Raw genomic sequence first — 22,500 nt, 5'->3', positions numbered from 1 at the left:
GGCAATCATGCTATACTTATCTACTCTGTGCAATGGTCATGCACAGAGCAGCCCTGATCCTCGTCTTGTTGGGTCCCCCCACCGGCGCACCTGAGCGCCCCCACACAGCAGGCCGCTTGCTATGGGGGCACCGGCACTCGCGTGAGCTTGCTCCCACACCGCACTGTGTGTGTCCATTGACATACACAGTGCGGTCCGCCCTTGCTCCCTCCTCGCTGGCTGTGATTGACAACAGCAAGAGTCATTTAAAGTAAAAAAAAAATAAATAAATAAAAACTTCTGCCTTTTAGAACCACTTTTTTTTTTTTTTCTTTTGTTGCAGCACTTAACGCGTTACAAAAAAAAGCAAAGAAGCCCTGAGTATAAATATATATTCTCTAGCATATAAATATGCTAGAGATGACAAAAAAAAAAAAATAAAAAACAAATGTTTAAAAAAAATAAAATTAAAAAAAGGGGGGGACATGATGGACCAAAAACTCTTCTATGAAGGTCAAGCCGAGCCAGAGAAAACTGGATTTAATGGATTCCCCCCAATATTTGTGTTTTGGAACATTTGGTGTTGAGTTCACCCCGCCCAAAAATCCGATGCCCTCTATTAGAGGAAGAATAGAGAAGGAAAATGTTTGAAGGCGTCATGAGTGTGTGTGTTTTTCCGTTCGTGATGCAGTTGGACTCCATCCAAAACCTTAAAACCTCTTCGCTTTTTTTTTGTTTTGTTTTGCGTATAGTTCTGAATGGAGCAGGGGAGTGTTTTCGACCTTAACCCATTCATGCCTAAGCCTATTTCTCAAACTTGTTGCTTACAAGTTAAAATCAGTATTTTTTGCTAGAAAATTAAAACCCCGAACATTATATATATATATATATATATATATATATATATATATATATATATATATATATATATATATATATATATATATATATATATATATATATATATATATATATATATATATATATATATATATATATATAATTTTTTTTTTTTTTTTTAGCAGAGACCATAGAGAATAAAATGGTGATCATTGCAATATTTTATCTCACACAGTATTTGAGCAGCGGTCTTTCAAACGCATTTTTTTTTGGGGGGGGGAATACACTTTCACAAAATAAATAAATAAATAAAAAAAAGAAAAAACAGTAAAGTTAGCCCAATTTTTTTTTTTTTGCATAATGTGAAAGATGATGTTACGCCGAGCAAATAGATGCCTAAAATGTTATGCTTTGAAATTGCGCACACTCGTAGAATGGCGCAAAACTACGGCACTTAAAAATCTCCATAGGCGACGCTTTAAAAAAATGTAACGGTTACCAGGTTAGAGTTACAGAGAAGGTCTTTTGCTAGAATTATTGCTCTCGCTCTGCCGTTCGCGGTGATACCTCACATGTGTGATTTGAACACCGTTTACATTTGTGGGCGCGACTTACGTATGTGTTTTCTTTGTTGCACGAGCACGCGGGTACGGTGGGCGTTTTTAAATGTGTTTTTTTTTTTTAGTTTAATTTATTTTTTTACATTGTCTCTCTTTTAAAAAAAAAAAAAACTGTTCACTTTTATTGCTGTCACAGGGAATGTTAACATCCCTCGTGACAGTAATAGGCAGTGACAGGTACTCTTTAAAGGATCGGGGGTTCAAAATCGGCGATTCTGAATACTGGGTTTTTTTTTGTTTTTTTTTTTGTTTTTTTTTGTTTTTTTAAATCTGCGCAATTGACAGACGAGTAAAACGGAAGTTACATAGCTTTGGGGATTTTACATCGGAGACCTGATCAGAGCCGAATCCGGCTTTGTTCGGGTCTCAGCCTAGCCAGCGGACACAGGTTAATAGACCTGGTGGGATCCCGGCCTGCACCTCACAGGGTTAATAAATCTGGCAGGATCCCGGCCTGCACCTCAGAAGGTTAATAGATTTGGCAGGATTCCAGCCTGGACCTCAGAGGGTTGATAGACCTGGTGGTAGGATCTCAGCCTGAACCTCAGAGGATTAATAGACCTGATGGGGTCCCAGCCTGAACCTCAGAGGGTTAAGAAAACCTGGCAGGATCCCAGCCTGGACCTCAGAGGGTTAATAGACATGGCAGGATTCCAGCCTGGACCTCAAAGGGTTGATAGATGTGATAGGATCCCAGCCTGAACCTCAGAGAGTTAATAGACCTGGCAGGATCCCAGCCTGGACCTCAGAGGGTCAATAGACATGGCATGATTCCAGCCTGGACCTCAGAGGGTTGATAGACCTGGTGGTAGGATCCCAGCCTGAACCTCAGAGAGTTAATAGACCTGGCAGGATCCCAGCCTGGACCTCAGAGGGTTAATAGACCTGCCAGGCTGCCAGCCTGGACCTCAGAGAGCTAATAGACCTGGTAGAATCTAGACCTGGACCTTGCTGGGTTAATTAACTTGGCAGGATCCTGGTCTGAATCTCATAGGGTTATTAAACCTGGTAGGATCCCGGCCTGGACCAAAGAGGGTTAATAGACCTGGTAGGATCCTGGTCTGGGTTTCTCTTTCACTGGCAGGTAGTACACAGAACAGAGAAAGTCCTGTTTAATATTTGATCAGCCGGTTCTGCTTAATAATTTAACTTCCTCAACACAGCGAGTAATAAAGAGAGGGAGCAGCATGGGGCAGAGGCAGTGCGGGAGGCTGCTAAACGGGTATGACCGCCTCTGTATGGAAGAGGCCTTGGCCTTGTAGGTTTACCTTTTCGATGTGAGTTCTTGTCCTGCACTTCAGATTTTTCATTTTTATTTCTCCTATATGTCTACCTCTAGGATGTCTTCGGTCTTCGGTCTTCTTCCCAACCTCCGGATAAGAGGCTTCACCTCCTGCAAAATAGGCGCTTTCATGTTATCACTCACTGAGCCAGAGCTGCCTTTTACTTACATGTGCGCTCTACCTAGCTAGTAAGCCCTTCACCTGGTCAAACCTAGAGTCGAACTATAGGGAAAATTGTTTTCTTTCACATTGCATAATCTCTTAATTTGTTATTGAGAATATCCATAGAGATCTACCATTTCAGTAGACCCTGATGAAGTGGGAAGACCTTTATCCCCTGAAACGCGTTGGGTTTGGCATTGGTACCCTCGTTCAGCAGATCCCCAGCTTATTGGTACCCTCATTCAGCAGATCCTCAGCTTAATAGTATCCTCGTTCAGCAGATCCCCTTCTTAGTAGTACCCCCAGCTGCGCTGATCCTCCAATCAGTAGTACCCCCGGCTCTACTGATGCCCCTCTTGGTAGTAACCTTCAGCTCTTCTGATCCCCTGCTCAGTAGTACCCCCAGCTCTGCTGATGCCCCACTCAGTAATAACCTCCAGCTCTGTTGATCTTCAGTCCCTGCTCACCTCCCGTTATAATGTTCCCATGCTGCGCACCATGTGTGACATCTGCTAGTTTCTCCTGCTTCAGTACCCCAGCTCTGCTGATTCCCCACTCAGTAGTAACCCCCAGCTCTGCTGATCCTCAGGTTTGCACATCTCCTCTCCCTTCGATCCCTGGTCACCTCCCACAATATTGCTCCCATGCTGCTCACCATGTGTGCCATCTGCTAGCTTCTCCTGCTCCAGTCCCCCGGCTCTGCTGATTTTCTGCTCAGTAGTATCCCCCAGCTCTGCTGATCCTCTGCTCAGTAATAACCTCCAGCTCTGCTGATCCTCTGGTTTGACCATCTCCTCTCCCTTAGGCCTCCACTCACCTCTGACTATGTTGCTCCCACACTGCGCACCACGTGTGACATCTGCTAGTTTCTCCTGCTCTGTTCCCCTAGCTCTGCTGATCCCCTGCTCAGTAGTAATCTCTAACTCTGCTGATCCTCTGGTTTGCTCATCTCCTCTCCTTGGTCCCCATTTAGCTCACACTACAAGGCTCCCATACTGTGCACCCCGTGTAACATTGCTAGGTTCTTCTGCTCCGGTCCCCTAGCTCTGCTGATCCTCTGCTGCTCAGTCCTCTCTCTCCGGTTCCCGCTCACCTTCCCATGTTGCACACCACATGTGTCATCTGCTAGTTGCTCCTCTCAGGACCCCACTCGCCTTCCCGCTCCACTCTGCACACCAGATGTGATGTCTGCACTAGATACTTCAAGAATTTATATACATGACGTGACTGCTGATGAAATCCTTCTGGTTTGCTTGTTGGTTTCCCAGTGCATCCTGGGATATCTCATACCTTCAACACCTCCAAAACAAAGCGAAGCTAACCCTGAATAAAAGCCTCTCAAAAGCTGCAGGTGCAGCAAGTGAGCGTTGTCATAGACTTCTATAGCAAGGTCTCTGGCCTTGCCCAGTCTAATGAGAACTTTACAAGCCAGAGATAGCTGACATCCTTCAATATGTAGTGGGTTGTGAGGCATAGTGGGTGCAAAGATGGTGAAAGTCATTGGGCGCCAGACACTTCTTGGATGTAAAAGAGGTTTTATTTCTCTTAACAGTCCTTTTTGTATTTTTGGGGAAAGAGGGTTAGGGCCAACACACCCTTAAGTTGTAGATTCAATTGGCAGACTCTGAAACTTCGATAGGAGGACATGCAGGAAAAGGCCCCAGCAAGGAGCCACATCTGCACATGCAGGAATGCTGTCTCCTATGACAACAGTCCTTAACAGTTCCTAACTCAAACGTAACCGTTCCTTCAACTTCACTACAGCTGCCTCTTGTAGTTCTTCAACACTGAGCTCCCGGTCTCTCACTAGACTCTCTGATTCACTGACTCTGAATCCCTTGAGCTCTCCAAGCTTTGCAGTGATATCTCCCTCAAGCGTCACCCACCTGGGTCCCTAGCTTGGCACTCCAGATACTTCTCAAGCTTCACCCCTGCTGACCAGCTTGTTCCCTGGCTTGACACACAAGGCTGCTCTGCAAGCATCACCTCCGCTGGTTGGGTCCCTGACTTGATCACCGCCTGAAGTTTCCCAATTTTCCACCGTGCCTATTCGGTGAGAATATGGTTCTGGTACTAGCTCCAGTTACTCTCTGTGGTCCTCTCTGTGGTCCCTGGTAATGGTGGTTGGTCCCTTTTGTGGCGACAGCTTCCCTCTGACCACTGACAGGTTCTCCGGCCGGCAGAACCGTCACTTCTGGTTGGACTGCAAACCGCAATCCCAATACTGCACTGCTCTCTTGCTTCTGGAAAGGCCCTCAGACAGCCTAGCAGCCAGATGCCCCCAGGATAGGCCCAATCTCCGGCCTAGCAGCCCGGGCAATACGACACACGTCCACCCAGACAGCCTTCCGGGTGGCACAGAACATAGATCACCTGACTCCACCCAAATATATAGGTGCTCCCAGAAGGCCAAGGGATTCAACAAAACCCCTGCCCATTGGCTGAGATACCCCATATACCCATAACCTGACCTTGGGTTGCCCTTCTCATATCTAGTACCACCAAGTACCCAGCCACCTAGTGGTAGAAGAGAAAAGTGCAACAAGGCCAAACTTGGGGAGAAATCAATGGATCCCTATCAATCAACCGGGATAATTATTCCTGGCAAGTAAATTTGTGAGGAGCAACCCTGCCTAAGCTACAGGGTGCTACACTTCTATGGAGGCTTTCGAGATGCTTTGAAGCACCAAGAAAGTGACATGGGGTATAATTGTTGAAGTGAAGCAAATGCAACGTGTGACTAGGAGGAGCCCTTAGTGTGACCACCAGGGCTGCTGTTAGAAATCATGGGGTTTCATACAGACAGGGGCTCTTTCTACCATCCAAAGTGAATGAGGGCACAGATTTATCAGTTCCTTTCTCTTTAGCCTCAGCTGCACCAATGAATGAATAGGAAGTGCTCAGAGGCTTCTTGTTCATTCACAAACCGAAACATAGTAAACACAGTTTACTATGCTTCAGTGATGAATGGGTACAGGAGTAATTGGTACCGATTGCTCCCTGTGTTCATTCAGGAAAGGAAGGGGCCAGTAAATGACATATTTACCGGCCCCTTCCACTGCTCTCCATCTTGAAACATCCCCAGCAGAGGAGAGAAGGGAAGCCAGCAGCGCTGTGGGGGGAAAGGGGCACACAGGGGGGCCCAGACAGCAGATGGAAGGGGTGCATGTGCTAGAACCAGTCCCCTTGCAGTGCACCTGGAGAGGGAAAGAAGAGGAGAAGCTGGCAGCGCTGCGGGGGGAGGCAGAAGAGGATCAGTGTCCACCCTAAGACAGTACAGCCGGACCTCCTGCTAAGCAGGTGCCTGGGCCCCCCTTTTTGGACTGATGGGGCCCGGGCCCCGTACAGGAGGGCTGGCTGTACTGTCTTATCAGCAGCACTGGTGGCCATTAATATACCTTCAACATCCAGCCTGGGTCCAGCTGGCCAGTTTTGCTATCAAAAACTGTCATTTTTTTCGGAAATGGGATTTTCCCAAATTTTCAAATTTCCGAATTTCGAATTTTATGAATTTCAGAATTTCGGAATTCGAACATTCGGAAAATCAAACATTCGAAAAAATCCGAAAGTTCGAAAATCTGAAAAAAAGAAAGGAAAATCAGTAAAATTCTAAATAATAACTATTAAATTATATGTATTGGAAATTCCTTTCAAATTTTGGCTGTTTCTCAATGTAACGAATACGAATTTATCCGAAGTTACGAATTATCCGAAATAACGAGTGCCGCATCTAAACAAATGAAATGGAGCAAATAATAAATAATAATAAAAAGGTTTTATTAATAATAATAATAATAATAATAATATTGTTATTTATTATTATTTGATCGTTGCGTTCCATTCGTTTAGATACGGCAATCGTTACTTCAGATAGTTGGTAACTTCGGATAAATTCGTATTGGTTATGTTCATTAACAGCCAAATTTGAAAGGAGATTCCAATACCTATAATTTAATATGTATTATTAGTTATCATTTAGAATTTTCAGATTTTTCATTCTTTTTCTTGGATTTTCAAATTTCCAAATTTTTGAATTTTCAGATTTATGACATTTCGAATTTCCTAATTAGAATTTTTGAATCTCTGAAATTTCGGAAATTGAAAAATTAGAAAGTTTCAAAATTAACGAATTTGTCTAAATTCGTTTAAAAAATGCATTCGGAACTAAACTTATTGCACATGTCTAATATGGAGTAGTCTCATCAGATTTTGGAGCTGCAATGGTCGCTTGCAGATACCCCCCCCCACCCCCAACACAATAAAACACACAACACCAATAAATATAGAAATATTCTTTTTACTGGCGTCTCGGGGAGGGAGAGCAAAAAGAAATCAAACAAAGAAAAAAAAAAAAAAAAACTGATTTGCATATCTCACCATGCGCATATATCTCTTTTATATATAGATAACTCTTCTTCCAGCAATATATTAATCTAGATATATATTTATGTCACATGCTATATACAAATAAATAAAAGGGGGTCATGTTCTTGGGTCCACGCATCGTTATACTCTTTTGGCGAGAGAGAGAAAGAGAGACCTTCGGGCGGAGTCAAGGAACGGGGGTGGTGGTACGGGGGGGGGGGAGGTGGAGGCGCGTAATCAAGTAGCCATCAATAAGCTGTTGCTAGGCAGATTTCACAAAGGCAAAAGGAGCTGTGATACTTAGGCTTAGTCATTCCCCTTAGGCTTAGTCAATGCCACCACCTGATGTATCAGTTATGAGGGCCATCAGGCTAAATACACCCCCCGCCCCCCCCACTGGCTTCTTATATCTGCCAGGGCTTTCATCACCAGAGTCTCACTCTTCCTGTGGAAGCTGAGCCTAAGGTATAGAGGTTTTTGATTTTTTTTTTTTTTTTTTTATCCTCCAGAGAAACCGGAAAAGCTTGGTAGGGTTTCATCCTGATGACCTCCTAACTGTAACATCAGCTTTGGGGGGTTACCCGGCCCTTTAAGCTTCCAGTTAGGCTGCCTCTGAAAACTGCTAAAAGTCAACCCTTATCAATTGCCTCCAGCTAACCACGCCTTGCTGTGTCGTAGTTCAACGCCTCTGCCCAGAGACAACGGAGGCAGCCAAACCTTACCGGAAACCGATTACAGTACGTCAGTGATGGAGAACCTCGGCACTCCAGATGTTTTGGAACTACATTTCCCATGAGGCTCAACTACACTGCAGAGTGCCTGAGCATCATGGGAAATGTAGTTCCAAAACATCTGGGGTGCCAAGGTTCACCAGCACTGGTCTATGGCAACATTATAGTGCGGATAGCATTTAAGGGTGAACTTGCACCAGTTTCAAGATACAATTTAGTAAAACGGTAGCTACGGTTGAGTTCTATATTTGACAGTGATGACTGCTGAAGCCTCATTAACACTGGATGTCGAGTGTTCAGATTCTACTCTGCCCTATATAATAGTCAAAAACTTTTAATATATAATTTATTAACATCTTTTAAAAAGAGGTAGTGTGTGTGCATATGCGTGCGTGTGCGTGTGTGTGTGTGTGTGTGTACGTGCGTGGCTAGAGGTCTATTTTCTCTCTTGGCAGCTATTTTTCCCTGTTGCAGGTTCTACAAGAGTATTTTTTTGTACTTTGTGCTGTGCAAGTTTATCAGTGTGGGGCTGTAGTGCCCCCTGTCTGCCTGTGTGTGGTCCTGCAGCCTTTTCTTGTATTATCCTATCCTGGAGGTAGGGGCACGGTGTGTCAAAATCGGTCCTCTTGTATGAATAATGGAAGCTCTGTGTGCAGAGGGTGGGGGTGGGGGGGGGGGGGACGTCACGCATAAGGGGAATTCACGCATGCATTGAACACGCTATCTGGGACACTGATGTGGTAGGAGCAGACTCTTCCATCTTTCCCCTGGGGAGGGGTGCAGAGACTGGATCCAAGAGCAGAAATGAGGAAAAGCACAAGACTGAGGGACTATACGCTACCACCGGGAGCTGCGAGAGAGAGAGAAGATAGTCTTATCATATCATTGGGAAAGATCGATCGCCATCAACTCAAAGAAGAACATACAGTTGTGTACATACATACTGCTGACCTCTGCGCTCTGCATTACATACTAATACCCACTTGAATTCTGCTTTACATACTACTGACTTTTGCACTTTGCATTGCACACCCCTGACCTCTGCACTGTGAATTATATACCCCTGACCTCTGCACTGTGAATTATATACCCCTGACCTCTGCACTGTGAATTATATACTACTGACCTCTGCACTCCACACTTCATACAAATGGCCCCTTGAATTCTGCTTTACATACTACTGACCTTTGCATTGCATACTACGGACCTCTGCACTCTGCATTACATACTGCTAACCTAAAGACTCTACATTACTTACTACTTATCCTTACGCTCTTCTGTTTAATGGGGCCTTGCTAGGTTATCTCCTTGGCATACCGCTGCATTACATACTACTGACCTCTGAGCTCTGCATTACATACTACTGACCTCTGAGCTCTGCATTACATACTACTGACCTCTGAGCTCTGCATTACATACTACTGACCTCTGAGCTCTGCATTACATACTACTGACCTCTGCGTTACATACTACTGACCTCTGAGCTCTGCATTACATACTAATGCCCACTTGAATTCTGCTTTACATACTTCTGACCTTTGCACTGCATACTCCTGACTTCTGCACTCTGTGTTATATACTACTGATCTCTGCATTTCATACTACTGATCTCTGCACTTTGCGTTACATACTACTGACCCCTTGAATTCTGCTTTTAAATGCTACTGACTTTTGTACTTTGCAAAGCATACTCCTGACCTCTGCACCCTGTGTTAGTCTACTGACCACTGCACTGTGAATGCTATATTACTGACTTCTAAATACTGCTTTACATACTACTGACCTCTGCACTCTACATTACATACAAATGACCCTTTGAATTCTTCTTTACATACTCCTGACCTCTGCACTCTGCATTACATACTGCTGACCTAAAAACTCTACATTGCTTACTACTCATCCTTGCACTCTTCAAACTCTTCTGTGTAATGGGGCCTTGCTAGGCTTATCTCCTTGGCATACGGCTGCAGACTACAAAGAGGAACGCCCATTACAGCCCCAGCTGCAAAGAACCCTGGGAGGTGACGTTTGCATACAAGGCAATCCTTGATGCATGGAGTGACGTCTGCAGCGATGCTTAGCTAACAGGGTGTAGGAGCAGACAGCAAACAGAATCAATAAGACTAAGGTAAATTTAAAAAAAAAAAAAAAAAAAAAGAATTACGAAAGAAAATGACAAAAAATACAGAGCCGATGCCAAATTTATATAAAACCTGCAAAATATAAAGAAAACAAAAAACAAAAGGAGAGTTCAAATAGACTTCAAAAGGGAAATGATAGAGAACTCCGGACTTCACATATACTTTAAGGGGAAAAAATTAAAATGTATTAAAAAAAAAAAAAAAAAAAATTCAACAATGTATCCGCTCTATAAACAATGGATGAACACTCACTCTGGGTCTGTAGCGGCTGCCTTCCGTCAGAATCGGATGCACTGTGACAAAGATTAGGAAAACTGTTATAAGACTGAAGACGAATGATGACAGCGAGTTCAGAGTGACACCGGATTGGATAAAGCCTCTCCCAATTATTTAAACCCCGGATACGTTTTTAGTTTTAAACCGCTAAATACATCACAGGCTCATCAAAAGAGCAGCTACAGCCTGAGTAGAAAAGCCTGTCCCTTGGCAGGACACTGAAGAGAAGGGTTCTTGCTCCCTGTAGGGAAGCAGTGGTTCCTCTGCAGAGGTCCTTCACATCCCCGGCTCAGGGTCGGTGCTTGACTATTTTGCTCCCTAGGCAAGACTAACAACCCCCGAACGGGTTGTCGTTCGTCTTGCCTAGGGCAGCGCGAGTGACTACAATGGGATCAGAGAGTGGACTCACTGGAGCAGCAGCTACATCCAGAGATATGGTTCCCGCCTCCCCAGCTGTCCTTGTACCCGCCTCCCCAGCTGTCCTCATGCCCGTCTCCCCAGCTGTCCTCGTGCCCGCCTCCTCCGCTGTCCTCGTGCCCGCCTCCTCCGCTGTCCTCGTGCCCGCCTCCCCAGCTGTCCTCGTGCCCGCCTCCTCCGCTGTCCTCGTGCCCGCCTCCCCAGCTGTCCTCGTGCCCGTCTCATCCGCGGTCCTCTTGTCCGCCTCCCCAGCTGTCCTCCTCCGCTGTCCGCGTGCCCGCCTCCTCCGCTGTCCTCGTGCCCGCCTCCTCCGCTGTCCGCGTGCCCGCCTCCTCCGCTGTCCTCGTGCCCGCCTCCCCCGCTGTCCTTGTGCTCGCCTCCCCCGCTGTCCTTGTGCTCGCCTCCCCCGCTGTCCTCGTGCTCGCCTCCCCCGCTGTCCTCGTGCCCGCCTCCTCCGCTGTCCTCGTGCCCGCCTCCTCCGCTGTCCTCCGCTGTCCGTGTGCCCGCCTCCTCCGCTGTCCTCGTGCCCGCCTCCTCTGCTGTTCTCGTGCCCGCCTCCCCAGCTGTCCTCGTGCCCGCCTCCTCTGCTGTCCTCGTGCCCGCCTCCTCTGCTGTTCTCGTGCCCGCCTCCTCTGCTGTCCTCGTGCCCGCCTCCTCTGCTGTCCTCGTGACCGCCTCCTCTGCTGTCCTCGTGACCGCCTCCTCTGCTGTCCTCGTGCCTGCCTCCTCCTCTTTCCTCGTGCCTGCCTCCCCCGCTGTCCTTGTGCCTGCCTCCCCCACTGTACTTGTGCCCGCCTCCCCCGCTGTCCTTGTGCCCGCTTCCTCCCCCGTCCTCGTGTCAGATCTCTGTAGAGAGACCGCTGCTTCCACACAGAGAGCGAGGGTCCTTGCTTTTGCAGATTTTAACTGGACATTCAATTGGGTGTCTGACACGAACGTGACAATACGACGCAGCAAAATAAAAATATAAACGTTTTTATATTAAAAATATAATTTAAGATTCCATTTACATCGGCACACCATGCTAATCTGCTATTTGTTTTTCCTGCCACAGCAAAGGGAGGCCCGTTCATCTGAATTGGCTGCCCTATGCGCGACAAACACGGTGAAGTTAGCAGGAGGGGCATTTTTCTGCGTTTGCAAGTTTTTTCCTAACCGCATTTGGGGTGCCATTAACAATAATTGGTACCGTGAGCACATTGCGCGTTTTTCACGCGGTCCAGGAACACGCAGGTGTGGATGAGGCCTCAGGGCCGAGCGTTTGAGCCACGCAAAGCGCAGTAACCCACGGCTGCCGCCTAAGTGGCCACCCGTTCGGCTCGCCGCCATTCGTACCGCCGCGACGACTAAAACCAGAAGACACAGGCTCTGATCGCGGAAAGACTGCGCCTCACCGAAAATAGAGAGATGGTGTTTAATCGCCTAGAGTGTCGCACAGCGATCCTCCTTGAAAAGAATAATAAATTGCTCATAAAAATAAACTTGCTATTTGCGCACTTCCCCCGGGGTACGTCTGCCAGAAGAAAAGGAAGCGATTTCATTATAAAGACTCCCCCTCAATGGGGGGGGGGGGGGGGCGGGGGGGACCCCTCACTGGAGGGGGGGGGAGGAGGAGCTGCTACAATTATCCAGGCAGACTATTGTTGTGAAGGTTCCATATAAAATCACAAAGAGAACGTTCGTTCAATTCTATTCCTTCCGCACAGCAGGACGCACATCAGGTGTCTTGGCCGGCTTAGGCCAAAGTTCAAAAATATGAAAAATACGTAGTGTATGAATTATTTATTTTTTATATTGAAAAAGGAGGATGTGAGATGGAGAGACAAAGACACACATACAATATTATAATATAAATATTTATATATTCTATATATATATATATATATATATATATATATATATATATATATATATATATATATATATATAAATTTATTTTTCTGTTACACTGTATATTATAGTATAAAATATATATATAATTTTATATTATAATATACAGTGTAACAGAAAAATAAATTTTATATATATATATTTAAATATAATTTATTTTCTGTTACACTGTATATTATAATATAAAATATATATAATTTTTTTTTTATTTATTATAAATATGTGTATTATAATATACAGTGTAACAGAAAAAAAAACATGTATATATATTTATTTATAGTAATATGATATAATGATCTTACTTTGCATTCCTTTGTTTGCATTTGAATTTGTTACCTGTTGAGAAAAAAAATATATATTGTAACAAACAAGTTATGTGACGGTCTAAATGTTCTCTCTACAGCGCTGTGGTATATGTCAGAGCTATAGATGTGTATAATAATAATAATAGTGTGTGGCTGCAGTGGAACATTAGAGTGTAAGCTCCTCTGGTACAGAGACTGATGTGACTGGCTCAGTGTTCTCTGTACAGCGCTGCGGTATATGTCAGAGCTATAAAAATGTATAATAATAATAATAGCGTGTGACTGTGGGGGGGGGACATTAGAGTGTAAGCTCCTCTGGTGCAGAGACTGATGTGACATATACTGCAGTGCTGTACAGAGAACACTGAGCCAGTCACATCAGTCTCTGTACCAGAGGAGCTTACACTCTAATGCCCCCCCCCCCCCCCCCCCGCAGTCACACACTATTTATTATTATTATTATACATTTATATAGTTCTGACTTTTACAGCAGTGCTGTACAGAGATCACTGAGCTATATATAAATATATTTTAATAACATTATTAATAGTGGGTCGCTGTGGGGGGACATTAGAGTGTAAGCTCCTCTGGTACAGAGACTGATGTGATTGGCTCAGTATCCTCTGTACAGAGCTGCGGTATATGTCAGAGCTATATAAGTGTATAATAATAATAATAGTGTGTGACTGTGGGGAGGGGACATTGGAGTGCAAGCTCCTCTGGTGCAGAGACTGATGTGACATATACCGCTGTGCTGTACAGAGAACACTGAACTAGTCACATTAGTCTCTGTACCAGAGGAGCTTACACTCTAATGTCCCCTCCCCCACAGTCACATCAGTCTCTGTACCAGAGGAGCTTACACTCCAATGTCCCCCCCCCACAGTCACACACTATTATTATTATTGTACATTTATATAGCTCTGACATATACCGCAGCGCTGTACAGAGATCACTGAGCCAATGTCGAACTATATAAATATATTTTAATAATAATATTAATAGTGTGTGACTGGGGGGGGGGGGGGACATTAAAGCGTAAGCTCCTCTGGTATAGAGATTAGCGTGAACAGATCAGTATTTTCTGTACAGCGCTGCGGTATATGTCAGAGCCATATAATTGTATAATAATAGTGTGTGACTGTGGGGGGGACATTAGATTGTAAGCTCCTCTGGTACGGAGACTGATGTGACTGGCTTATCTGTACAGCACTGCGGTATATGTCAGAGATATATAAATGTATAATAATAGTGTGTGACTGTGGGGGGGACATTAGAGTGTAAGCTCTTCTGGTACAGAGACTGATGTGACCGGCTCAGTGTTCTCTGTACAGCGCTACGGTATATGTCAGAGATATATAAATGTATAATAATAATAGTGTGTGACTGTGGGGGGGACATTAGAGTGTAAGCTCTTCTGGTACGGAGACTGATGTGACCTGGCTCAGTGTTCTCCGTACAGCGCTGCGGTATATGTCAGAGCTATATAAATACAAATATGTGCTTCAAGTATGTGTTTTGGCTGTGCTATGAAGGATCTCAGAGAAATGACCTAAATCTGAAGAAATGGGTCAACAGACCAAAAAAAGCCACTTATTTTCTAATGCGTATCAGTGCAATACATTTTGGCACAATCGGCCTAAATACAAACTGAATTCCTTGAATGTGAAATCTCAACAAAATTTTTTTTTTTTTTTTTTTTTTTTAATGAGCCCTCAACCACAGCTTGGATTATATATAAAGGGAATTAAAGTGTATCTAAATCCATAACTTAGGATAGACTAGGGAGTTTTTATGGGTCTGTCTGTGTCCCTTTTAGGTGGACTTCACATGCAGGCAGAACAGGAAATCGGAGGACTTCGGTCCAAAACGAGGGGAAATCCTCCCTTTGACAGTTATCACTGGAACTGGTTTCCCTATTGGAAGATTTAATAACCTCCTTTGTTTTGATGCAACCATAACATTTTGGATTTTCAGCACTTTTTTCAGTTCAGGTAACACCTGGACAAACAGGGTGAAGCTCCCCAGTGGGGACAAAGACAGGTATAAAAACCTGACAGGGGTTGTAACCCCTCCACCACTGCATGCAAAGCTGAAAAAAAAAAAATATAGCTTTTTAGATACACGTTTTATAAATACATTGTTTGGGGTGCAATTATCCCTAATAGCCAGCAGATGGAGTCGGAGCTTGAGCATTTTCCTATTTACCAAATTCTACATTTTTCTCCTGCCAGAAATTTTTGAAAGGAATGAGGATACTTACTAAGAGCAATGATAATCCCCAGAAAAAACATGACAATGGCCAGGATTAGCCCCGTCATCCTTAGTGTGTCATAATCTGTAAGGAAACACAAAGCCAACAGATAATAAATGAGTTCATTAGTGTGTTAACTGTTCACACAGCTCTCGGTTGGGATTTAGGACAGTTCCTCTTTTGGACCCAAAGCCCTTCATTCTTCTCACCTTCAAAGCTGTCCCTCCCTTTTTTTTCTTTTTTTCGTCTGATGTACAGACTTATACAACCTTAAACATTGGTTCACATCCCCAAGTGTGTATATACCCAGCGGGTAATGTGGGCTATACAATTCCATCTAATGCTAGTTATGGGTGGACTGTAGAAATACTTGCAGGACGGTATACTTACCATAGACAAAAGGGTCTCCCTTTCCGTATATGTTAACTAAAAGGAAGAAAGGGAAAAAAATGTTAACGTAATACTATAATGGGAGCCAAGAGATCAGAAATTACACAAGGTGTAGAGAGGTTCCTGGCCAGGGTTCGGAGGTTCTGCTCTAACATTACTAACAGCTCCTTCCAGCGTGCATTCTTCTTTTGTTTAGCCTTTGTAGACTTTTTTTACAGTGCCGAGTTTAAGGTTTTTAAAACCCTTCATTTTTTTTTTTGCAGAATTCTCTCTGTATTCTTTTGAGATAGATATAAAATCTTTCTAGTTTTTTGGGGTTGATGGTAGGTTCTTTGTAGTCTTTTGGGGTAGATGGTAGGTTCTTTGTAGTCTTTGGGGTTAGTTATCAGGTCTTTGTAGTCTTTTCGGGTAGTTGTCGGGACTTTGTAATTTTTTGGGATAGATGTCGAGCCTTTGTAGTCTTTTGGGGTAGATGGTAGGTTCTTTGTAGTCTTTGGGTTCATTTTAGGGACTTTGTAGTCTTTGGAGGTAGATAATACGGTCTCTAGTCTTTTGGCGTACATGATTGGTCTTTGTAGCATTTTGAGGTAGATGATCAGGTCTTTGGGGGTAGTTGTTGGGTCTTTTGTAGTCTTTTGGGGTAGTTTTTGGTTCTTTGCAGCCTTTTGGGGTAGATGGTATGGCATTTGTAGTCTTTTGGGGTAGATGGTAGGTTCTTCGTAGTCTTTGTGGGTAGTTGTCAGGTCTTTGTAGTCTTTTGGGGTAGTTTTCAGGGCCTTGTAGTCTTTTGGGATAGATGGCGAGCCTGTGTATTCTTTTGGGGTAGATGGTAGGTTCTTTGTAGTCTTTGGGGGTTGTTTTAGGGACTTTGTAGTCTTTGATGGTAGATGATACGGTCTCTGTAGTCTATTGGCATAGATCATTGGTCTTTGCAGTCTTTTGGGGTAGATGATGGTAGGGTATTTGTAGTCCTTTGTGGTAGATGTCGAGTCTTTGTAATCTTTTGGGGTAGATGATAGGGTCTTTGTGTTTTTATAGTCTTTTGGGATAGATACCGGATAGTCTTTTGTAGTAGATGTCAGATCTCTGTAGTTATCGGGCTAAATATTGTGCCAATACAGTCTTTTGTGAGAAATGTCTTTGTAGTCTTGGGGTAGCCTTTGTAGTCTTTAGGGGTAGTTTTTGGGTCTTTTGTGGTCTTTTGGAATAGATGATGTTGATTTGAAGTCTTTTGGGCTAGATGTTGAGTCTTTGTAGCCTTTTGAGATAGGTGTTGGGGATTTGTAGCCTTTTGGAGTAGATGGTAAAGTCTTTGTAGTCTTCTGAGATAGATGTTATTGGTATGTAGTGATTTGGGATAGATGTATCCTTGTAGTCTTTTGGGATCGATACTGGGTAGTCTTTTGGAGTAGATGTAGAATTTTTGTAGTTATTGGGATAAATGTTGTGTCTGTATAGTGTTTTGGGAGAAATGTTGAGTAGTCTTTTGGAGTAGATCTAGGGTTTTTGTAGTCTTTTGGGGTAGATGTTACAGTCTTTGTAGTCTTTGGGGTTGTTGTTTGGTCTTTTGTGATCTTTTGGGATAGATGATGTTGAGTTGTACCTTTTTGGTATAGGTGTTGGGAGTTTGTAGCCTTGTAGTCTTTTTTGTAATTGATACTGGGTAGTCTTTTGGAGTAGATATCGGGTCTTTGTAGTTATTGAGATATGTCTATGTATCCTTTTGGGACAGATGTTTGGTAGTCTTTTGGAGTATATGTAGGGTCTTTGTAGTTATTAGGGTAGGTGTCATGTCTTTGTAGTCTTTTGGATAAATGTTGGGCAGTCTTTTGGAGTATATGTCAAATCTTTGCAGGCTTTTGGGGCAGATTTAGGGTCTTTGCAGCCTTTTAGGGTAGATTTAAAGTGTTTGTAACCCTTTGTGGGAAAATGAGGGGTCTCTGTAGACTCCTTTTTTTTTTTTTTGGTATTGTTGGGGTTTAATTGCCATTTTGTGTAGATTTATGGTCTTTGTAGACCATTTTTGGGCAGACTCTCCTGAGGAATCTTTTCAGGGCAAGAACTGTGGATAGTTAACAAACTTTTAACTTCTACAAAAACAAATTAGTAGCATTAATACAAGAAGTGAACCTGTACATTGCTTATAGAAGGTTTATTTTTTTTTAGCAAGCTACATACATACATACATACATACATACATACATACATACATACATGTTAAAATAAAATGCCACCATACATTTTTATTAGACTGGTGTTTTGTGTGAGCATGGCTTAATGTAAAAGCCCAACTGTTCCCTTATGGACTGCTTCTATTCTGAGGTTGCTGCGAGCTGCACTGCGCACAATCACCACTTTGTTATAATATCGCTGTTAAAGTGTTACCAATAAATCCGTTCTATCCAGGTATCTTGGTGGGGCCTTAGGTACTGTTACAATGATACACCAAAAAATGTAAGATAACATTTTTCAAGCCATTATCCTAGAAAAAAAATTCTTGGCATAAAAAAAAAAAACATAAAAACAAGTAAAATAACAGAAATGATAGCGCCTGTAAGCAGAAGGCAGGGAAAGAGTTAATCACAGCATTCTTAGGCTCTTAAGGGTTGTTTTTTTCCCTCGCGGCTTGGCTGAAAGTCTAGAATTGATTAAATTAGGAAGGGGTTTCATCTACTTATAGCGTCCTGCTGAGAGTCTAATGGCTGTGCCACTCTTTATATTTATATGACCCAGAGCAAAGTCCTTCAAATCTCTTTGCTGCTGTCAACTTTCTGGTTCCAGTCACCCTGTATGGCGAACCCTGTAAGCCAAACTAACTCCAATTTTATAAGCGAGTAGTCTTTCTTTTTTAAAGGCCCTCAACTAACTCAACTCAGCCAGTGTAATGACTAGAAGTCTGTCTTTTTATAATGAGCCGCCACACACCAGCTGAATCATGGCTTTCAGTGGGCGTGACTGCTCAGCAAGCTGAAAAAGTGGTGGCAGTGGTTTGCGCGGGGCGCAATATACAGTAGATCTGGAAATATTCCGCTGAAGTTACGTGTGAATCACCGTGGAAGCCAAGCTTGCCCCCATCTCATTATTTCTCCTAAGCTTTCCTATTGGTCTATGAGCACGATGGGTGGAATCCTTGACCGATAGGGAGCTTTAAGATGCAAAAAGGGGGCAAGTCCAAGGTTGACTTTTCCAGTGCATAGAACATTGGCTGTTTGTATCTCTGAACTGCCACTGCTTAGTTAGGGGCGGTGCGGTGGAAGTATAATGTAATCTATTTTCTACTGTAGAATTTGGGGGGGGGGTAGGTGCTAGTACAGGGAAACTGCAGATGTTAGTGTGCTAAATCTGGGGCAAATCCTAGGACAGAGGCATCACGGGACATCATACCAGAAAGCGTGACTGTCCCGGCACATCCGGGACAGTTTGCAAGTGTTTACTCATCCTGGACCATCCTCAACTAAGCAATTTAGTTAAGGGTGGGGCAGTGGAAGTATAATGTAATCTATTTTCTACTGTAGCATTTGGGGGGTAGGTGCTAGTACAGGGAAACTACAGATGTGTGTCCTGATTCTGGGGCAAATCCTGGGACAGAGGCATCACGGGACATCAGACCAGAAAGCGTGTCTGTCCCGGCAGATCCGGGACAGTTTGCAAGTGTGTACACCCTCCGGACCACTCCTAAGTAATTCAGTTAAGAGCGGGGCGGTGGAAGGATAATGTAATCTCTATTCTACTGTAGCATTTGGCGGTAGGTACTAGTACATGGAAACTGAAGGTGTCCGTTCCCTGATTCTGGGACAAATTCCGGGACAGAGGCATCACGGGACATCAGACCAGAAAGCGTGACTGTCCCGGCAGATCCGGGACAGTTTGCAAGTGTTTACTCATTCTGGACCATCCTCAACTAAGTCATTTAGTTAAGGGTGGGGCAGTGGAAGTATAATGTAATCTATTTTCTACTGTACAAATAAAGTAAAAAAATGGACTTTCCAGGCACCAATCATAAGAAATAAACAATACATTTTTTATTAACAATAATATATAAAGATAAGAAACATATTAAAATACTGCAGTGTTGCTACAGTAGCAACTAGACCTCTCCAATACTGGTCATAGCTGTCACGTGTCATGATAGACATGTGTGACTAAACTATATTGTAACAATCAATTAAGCTCTACATCAGGGATATGCAATTAGCAGACCTCTGGCTGTTGCAAAACTACAAGTCCCATCATGCCTCTGAGTGTCATGCTTGTGGCTGTCAGAGTCTTGCTATGCCTCGTGGGACTTGTAGTTCTGCAACAGCTGGAGGTCCGCTAATTGCATATCCCTGCTCTACATGTTTCGCGAACATCGCTTCTTCAGGAGCTTTATATAAATTCCAAGGAGAGAAAGAAACAATCAATAATTGTAACAAAATAGAACTATATAAAATATAATGGATAAGAAAATAGTCTCAAGATATGCGAGGAGCAGCAAGACTGCACCCAGGAGCAGATGGACACACAGCATGCAAAGTGCGCAACGGGCAATATGTGGGGGCGTGCCAAGTAGAAAAATAGGACATGTATCTATGTAGATGCACCAAAGAAAAAGAGTGCAATACCTAAACTATGTAGGCGTAAAGAAAGAAGGAAAATAAACTATGCAAGTAAGTGAGGCAACCACGCCCAAATCTAGATAGGACCCTGTGCTTTTTAATGCACAACACTACCTATGCCTACCTTGGTATGAACAATGAGTAATTGTAGATATTATCTTTGGTTTATAACTGGGATCATCAATTTTGGCTTTATCTGTGCTAAGATAAAGCCAAAATTAGGCTGTGCAAAGCCGCAGAGCCGTCTTTATAATATATATATTATACAGTATATTATATAATAGCCATCCCACTGCTGTGGGATGGCTCTGCACAGCCTAATTTTAGTATATAGTTCTATTTTGTTACAATTATTGATTGTTTTTTCTCTCCTTAGAATTTATATAAAGCTCCTGAAGAAGCGATGTTCGCGAAACATGTAGAGCTTAATTGATTGTTACAATATAGTTTAGTGACACACGTCTATCATGCCACGTTTCTGGCATCTATGACCAGTATTGGAGAGGTCTAGCTGCTACTGTAGCAACATTGCAGTATTTTAATATGTTTTTTATCTTTATGTATTAATAGTTAATAAAAAATGTATCCTTTATTTCTTATGGTTGGTGCCTGGAAAGTCAACTTTTTCACTTTATTTGACCAATTGACGTGGCACTGCGCTGCCTTAAGCTCCCGCGGTTCCATCCTGTGTTGGTGCTTTTGTTAACTCTTTTTTATTCATATTTTCTACTGTAGCATTTGGGGGTAGGTGCTAGTACATGGAAACTGAAGGTGTCCGTTCCCTGATTCTGGGACAGATTCCGGGACACAGGCCTCACGGGGACATTAGACCAAAAAGCGTGACTGTCCCGACGGATCCGGGACAGTTTGCAAGTTTTTACTCCCTCCGGACCACCCCTAAGTAATTCAGTTAAGGGCGGTGCAATGGAACTATGATGTGATCTGTTTTCTACTGTAGCATTTTGGGGTAGGTGCTAGTACATGGAAACTACAGGTGTCACTTCTCTGATTCTGGGACAAAGGCATCATTTGACATCAAACCAAAAAGCCTGACCATCCCAGCAGATCCGGGACAGTTTGCTAGTATGTGAATCTGATAACGGTGTTCACTGAACTTGACCTCTGCTTGTGCATTTTATTCAACGTGAGCTCCATTGTTGGAACTGCCCAGCTTTTGTCAGTCGCAGTGGAGCATTCTAATAATAGATCCAGGAATTATTTAGTGAATTTTCAGGACGTGAAGCGGGGTGATACGGAGAAGGGGGGGGGGGGAAGGATGGAGATGGATGGGTAGCACTTTGGGGATTTGATGGGTCAGCGGGGAACCCTCGCTGCGGCTCTTCTCTCTTTCATCATCATGTGAGAAGACATTGAGTCAGCACATTCACACCTCACTGCACCCGACAAGAGCCGCAGGAAAGCCATCCATTAACCATACCGTTATCGGCCGGCACTGAAGCCAGCAGCACACTCTACCTATCAACCTCAATTTGGGAGATGGCTGGAATTGGAGTTTATATCTGCAACCAAAAGGGAACAGATGACGGCCATGTTTAAAGGGTCACTCCACCCAAGCCTTATATTTCAAAATTTAGAGGAGACAGTCTCTTATATTTATCTGCAACTCTAATAGGTCTCTGTGCTTGTTTTTGCAGCTCTGCACCACTGCAGTGCATAGATGCCAGCTTTCCTGGATTTTCCAGGACAGACAAGCATCTTGGACCTCAGTCTTGCCAATGCTGTGTCCTGGGCCATGTCCTGGGATCTCATCATCTCCTCATTGTCCTTATTTGAGTTACTGTGCATGCAATTGGGTAGGCATGCATATTTAGAGGCATGGTTTGGGCAGGCAACTCTAGTCAGTGGACAGGGTCTGGGTGGAGTGTGGGTGGGGTTAACCATGTCAAGGTGACCAGGGCTGAAATGTTGGTCAGTATGGCAGTGAGGAGCCCAAGGGGCTCCAGCTCTTTTTGCAGGAATTTAAAAAAAAGGGGAAAGCTGTGGGAATAACCCAATACCCTGTTGCAACAAGACAAGTGAGACTCTCAGGGAAGGTAGGGGATGAGGATAAAGGAGCATACCATCTGCACTCCAAGATACACAAAGGCAGTGAGTAACTTATAAATGAAATATCCATTTTAGATTGATTGACCCTTTTAATAAGGCAATGAGGATGCTCAAAGTGCAGATGCTCATAACAACCAATCCAATAAGACCTTTAAAGAATACACGCACCTGGCGTTGGGTGG

At 43.7% G+C, this 22,500-nt stretch overlaps 1 protein-coding gene across 1 annotated transcript in view; it reads right to left on the bottom strand.

Annotated features, from left to right (window-relative positions):
* The window catches only part of LOC141110297 (uncharacterized), a gene marked incomplete at its 5' end in the record, with an annotated part of 48,865 nt that extends 33,176 nt beyond the window's left edge, over window positions 1-15,689 (bottom strand). Inside the window, 5 exon segments of the mRNA XM_073601592.1 lie at window positions 2,708-2,832; window positions 10,374-10,414; window positions 13,007-13,040; window positions 15,273-15,347; window positions 15,654-15,689. Coding sequence (XP_073457693.1) covers window positions 2,708-2,832; window positions 10,374-10,414; window positions 13,007-13,040; window positions 15,273-15,347; window positions 15,654-15,689 — 311 coding nt within the window.
* Window positions 15,690-22,500: the final 6,811 nt, after the last annotated feature.

Source organism: Aquarana catesbeiana, linkage group LG10 (genome assembly GCF_042186555.1).
Source record: "Aquarana catesbeiana isolate 2022-GZ linkage group LG10, ASM4218655v1, whole genome shotgun sequence".
Lineage (NCBI taxonomy): Eukaryota > Metazoa > Chordata > Amphibia > Anura > Ranidae > Aquarana > Aquarana catesbeiana.
The sequence above is the reverse complement of the archived record's forward strand: the minus strand, read 5'-3'. Positions and strand labels throughout refer to the sequence as shown.